This window comes from Osmerus eperlanus, unplaced genomic scaffold (assembly GCF_963692335.1).
Source record: "Osmerus eperlanus unplaced genomic scaffold, fOsmEpe2.1 SCAFFOLD_377, whole genome shotgun sequence".
Classification (NCBI taxonomy): domain Eukaryota; kingdom Metazoa; phylum Chordata; class Actinopteri; order Osmeriformes; family Osmeridae; genus Osmerus; species Osmerus eperlanus.
This window is the reverse complement of record NW_026911898.1, coordinates 590-5000: the sequence shown is the minus strand read 5'-3', so window position 1 is coordinate 5000 and position 4411 is coordinate 590. Positions and strand designations below refer to the sequence as shown.

The window sequence follows — 4411 nt, the reverse complement described above, 5'->3', positions numbered from 1 at the left end:
GGGGGGGAGGAGGGGGAGGAGGAGGGGGTCTGTACCTATGCAGACTGGGCAGCACTCTCCCTCTGGGATGTAAAAGTTGTCACAGTCCAGCTCCGCACACTCGGCCTTGGAGCAGAAGGAGATCCCCCCACGACACTGGCACAGCCAGCAGGGCTGCATGCGGTACACCTCCCCCTCGGAGAACTGCTGGCTGTTGTGGACGCACTGGGGAGAGACTGGGGGAGGGGGAGAAGGAAACAAAGACTGTCAAGCTGGCCCTCACACACGCACACAAACACGCACGCACGCTTTTCAGTGGATGAATGAATGTTCACGTGTTAAGACCAAGGCCCACAGGCTTGTCTGACCATGTGATCTGACCAGGAAACACATCTGGGCCCTAATCAACCCCGGTCAGACACACTCCCTGTAGAGATTCATAACAGACAAAAATGTTACAGCAGGGGAGAGACCAGGAGCTGTTCCTGGGGGAGGAGAGACCAGGAGCTGTTCCTGGGGGAGGAGAGACCAGGAGCTGTTCCTGGGGTGAGCTGAGCTCTCCTGGAGGAACTGTATCCCAGTGTATCAGACAATGAAGCCAACTCCATTAAGTGGAATTCACAGAGATTTGGGATGTCTTGGGGAGGCGATGCTGGCTGGATGAGACCAGGAGCAGAGCGAGCAGGAAGACTGCCCCAGAGTGATCTGCTGTGGACCGGAGACACACAGCACACAGGCTGGTAAAGCACTGGAACCCAGGCAGTCTGCCTGAGAACCGGACCCACCAGACAGGACTTCTGTCTGGGATGTCAAAGAGTGATACCAGACCCGGAACAGACACCTCCTGTCTTGAGGACTGCTGCTCAGAGAGGGAGAGAGAGGGGGAGGGAGGGAGACAGTGAAGGAGAGGGAGGGGGGCGTGAGACAGGGAGAGAATGAGAGGGAGGGAGGGAGACCAAGGGTAAACCGAACTTATTCAATGAAAACATTCCATTGTATTTTAAACTCCTTTTCACCCTCTAGTACCATGCCTGTACCACTGGCAGCAGACGTCAACACTACAGACCTGGCTATGAGCTACTGCTCTCCAGGAGAATGCGGAGAATGTAGGGTTTACAGGAAGAGAGGTGATTATGTAAGAGTGTCATGGTCTGACTGGTGACAGAGATGCAGGCATGGCAGAGTTCAGCCTATCTGGCCTGCCCTCCACGGCGCCACCAGGCCCGACCAACTCCTCCCTGAGGGGGGGGGGGCTGCAGCATCTGTATGCCATACCCTGAGAGGCACCCTCAGCTGCCCCCCACCCCCGCCCCCCCACTCCATCCTGCCCTCTAACACAAAGCAGGTGGACCAACTGAGTCAAGTAAAAATGGGATTTTGTTTTTTTCCCTCCCTCCCTCCCTCCCTCCCTCTCTTTCTTTCTTTCTTTTTTTTATTTGCTCTTTCTTTCCTTTCTTTTGCCTTTCTTCTCCATCTCTCTCCTTCCCTTCCCGACCTGCTTGCAGCAGCTAAGCAGAGCAAACGCAATAAGCACTTCAGCTGGCTGTGATTGGCAGGCATGACCCCGATGCTTAACGCAGGGGAAACAATAGGAAGTCACATGACAGTATGGTCACGTGACTTCCTCTGTGTTTGTTCCTGTTAATCCCCAACGCTCATTTGCGTCAGACTGTGAATTCCTGACGTGCTTTGTGATATTCCCTACTCTCTGGATCAGGGATGAAGTGGAACTGTGGCTGGGTGTAGATTCGTGACCCCAACCCACCTCCTAAATCAATCCCAGGGCCGTGCTTTCACGAAGCCACAGAGGATGAACGAGAATGACTCCCCTGGGACCCTCACAGTACATTGCTCATGGGACTGTTGTTAAACAGTCATTCCAGTTTCCTTCCATGAAATGATGCATACCATGTCAACACTTTAATCGTGTAGTCTTGATAGTACTGTACACGCACTGTTGATGTGAAGATAAAGCCTTGTTTAAACTGTAGTTTAAAAAGAACCCACCATCACTTGGAGTTTAACTCCATAAACAGCATCCTGTCTGAGACCTGAGTGTTGGACGAGAACACTGTTGTTCCTCTTCGGGCCAGATAAAACTGGCTTGTATGGAACCATCTGGAACATGCTAAGACATCACAGTGCCAGGGTGGTGTCAGCTTATCGTCTCCTTCCAGGGTCATCCTCCGGCCCGGTCGTCAGGACAACCCAGACACACAGGTCTGGGCTGCTGTCACAGAACCCAGCGTGTTGACCCAGAGCTCACAGACCACGCCCAGCACCCAGGGCCAATCACAGGCCACGCCCAGCACCAGGGCCAATCACAGGCCACGTCCAGCACCCAGGGCAAATCACAGGCCACACCCAGCACCCAGGGAAAATCACAGCCCACGCCCAGGGCCAATCACAGCCCACGCCCAGCAACCAGGGCCAATCACAGGCCACGCCCAGCACCCAGGGCCAATCACAGCGGGGGACTCCGTGTTCCATAAACACCGGAGGAATCCCAGTCCTGACCGGGTTCGAGTCTCTCCTGCGCTGTAACCGAGGCGAGGCCGGGTGAGGTGTGCTTGAGGGGTACTGGAGGGGGTGGAGGGGCAGGGAGGAGCTAATGAGGGGCAGGGAGGAGCTAATGAGGGGCAGGGAGGAGCTGATGAGGGGCAGGGAGGAGCTGATGAGGGGCAGGGAGGAGCTGATGAGGGGCAGGGAGGAGCTAATGAGGGGCAGGGAGGAGCTGATGAGGGGCAGGGAGGAGCTGATGAGGGGCAGGGAGGAGCTGATGAGGGGCAGGGAGGAGCTGATGAGGGGCAGGGAGGAGCTGATGAGGGGCAGGGAGGAGCTGATGAGGGGCAGGGAGGAGCTGATGAGGGGCAGGGAGGAGCTGATGAGGGGCAGGGAGGAGCTAATGAGGGGCAGGGAGGAGCTAATGAGGGGCAGGTAGGAGCTGATGAGGGGCAGGGAGGAGCTGATGAGGGGCAGGGAGGAGCTGATGAGGGGCAGTCATGCGGGGGGTAACTGATAAGGGGCAGTCATGCGGGGGTAACTGCCATGGAAGCAGCACAAAAAGCATCACGCCTGGAGGCAGAGAGTAGCAGACACTTGTTATCAGAAGCCTGATCCCCGCGCCCCTGACCACATTCAGCCTTGATCCCCACGCCCCCGACCGCATTCAGCCTGCGCCGGCCTGCCTCCCTCCATTACCCTCCCCACGGCCCGGCTGGGGCACATAAAAAGCATTCCCATCAATGAACTGTTGAACTTTTTTCTTTTGGACGTGTGACCAGACTGGAACTCTTTGACACTGCACTTCTGTTGAGCAAAAGCGTAGCCTAAGCACTTTTCTGGTCACTGGGCTTGTTGAGTCCCATTAATTCCAGGACATGGCGCTCTTAACGGGTGCGGAGAGGCCAGAATGGGAATCTGTTCTGTTGGTAAAACAAAATATTTGCAGGCAGCGCAGAGTAAACAGTCACGTCCCTTCCCCTCGTCCTGGCTCTCTAGTCTCTCTCCTGGCTGGTTGGCAGGCTGGCTTGCGAGCTGGGTGGTTGGCTAGCTGGCAGGCTAGTGAGCGAGCTAGCTAGCTGTGTGGGTGTCTAACTGGTAAGAAGACTGAGGCAGCACAACAGTCTTCAGGCCCGTAGTCGTGATTAATCGGGCTCCGATTATTAGCAGGACACGCTACAGAAGAAATGCCTTTGAAGTGTCCTCAACAGACTCCAGCCAGCGGGCAACACCAATAAACAGACGAACAACAATTACCAGCTAATGACCAGCTCTCCTTTTCATGTCCAGACATGTGGTCAACAGGGACTTTCAAATTCTATCTGATGAAAATAAAGATCTTTTCAATGGCGGTTGAACATTTCACACCTGCAACCTGGGTGGAGAGGATTATGACTGAGGAAGCCAGGAATAGTTTGGATGTTTGACGAGAGGGGGACGTTACCTCTCTGGCACTGGAACACACTGCAGCAGTTACCCGGCAGCCCACTGGCCTGGGTGAGCATCACAGCTCTCTGCCCCGGCCGGGCAGGAGGGCTGGACGCAGGCCTGGGGGTCGCAGGTGCAGCGGGGGGGCAGGGAGGGGCAGCAGCCAGCAGGGGGCAGGTAGCTCATGGAGAGCACAGAGTCAGGGGGGCAGGAGGGCACCGGCAGAGGAGGGCATGTGACTCCAGCACACTTCAGCTCTTCTGGAAGTCACACACACACACACAGCGTCACATATAATAACAAATCTATGTAAGGAATACTGTAACCACTTCTACCAGCCCCCGGTCCTTAACAGTGTCCACACTGTTACAGCTGAGCAATATGGGGGCGGGGAGGACAGGAGATGTGAGGAGAGGAGGGGAGGAGGGGAGGGGAGGAGGGAGGAGGGGAGGGAGGAGGGGAGGAGGAGGAGGGGAGGAGGAGGAGGGGAGGGGAGGAGGTG

At 56.1% G+C, this 4411-nt stretch overlaps 1 protein-coding gene across 1 annotated transcript in view; it reads right to left on the bottom strand.

Annotated features, from left to right (window-relative positions):
* The window catches only part of LOC134016744 (cysteine-rich motor neuron 1 protein-like), a gene marked incomplete at its 5' end in the record, with an annotated part of 22372 nt that extends 18203 nt beyond the window's left edge, over positions 1-4169 (bottom strand). Inside the window, 3 exon segments of the mRNA XM_062456057.1 lie at positions 36-215; positions 3926-4001; positions 4003-4169. Of these exon segments, the coding sequence (XP_062312041.1) occupies positions 36-215; positions 3926-4001; positions 4003-4169 (423 nt within the window).
* Positions 4170-4411: the final 242 nt, after the last annotated feature.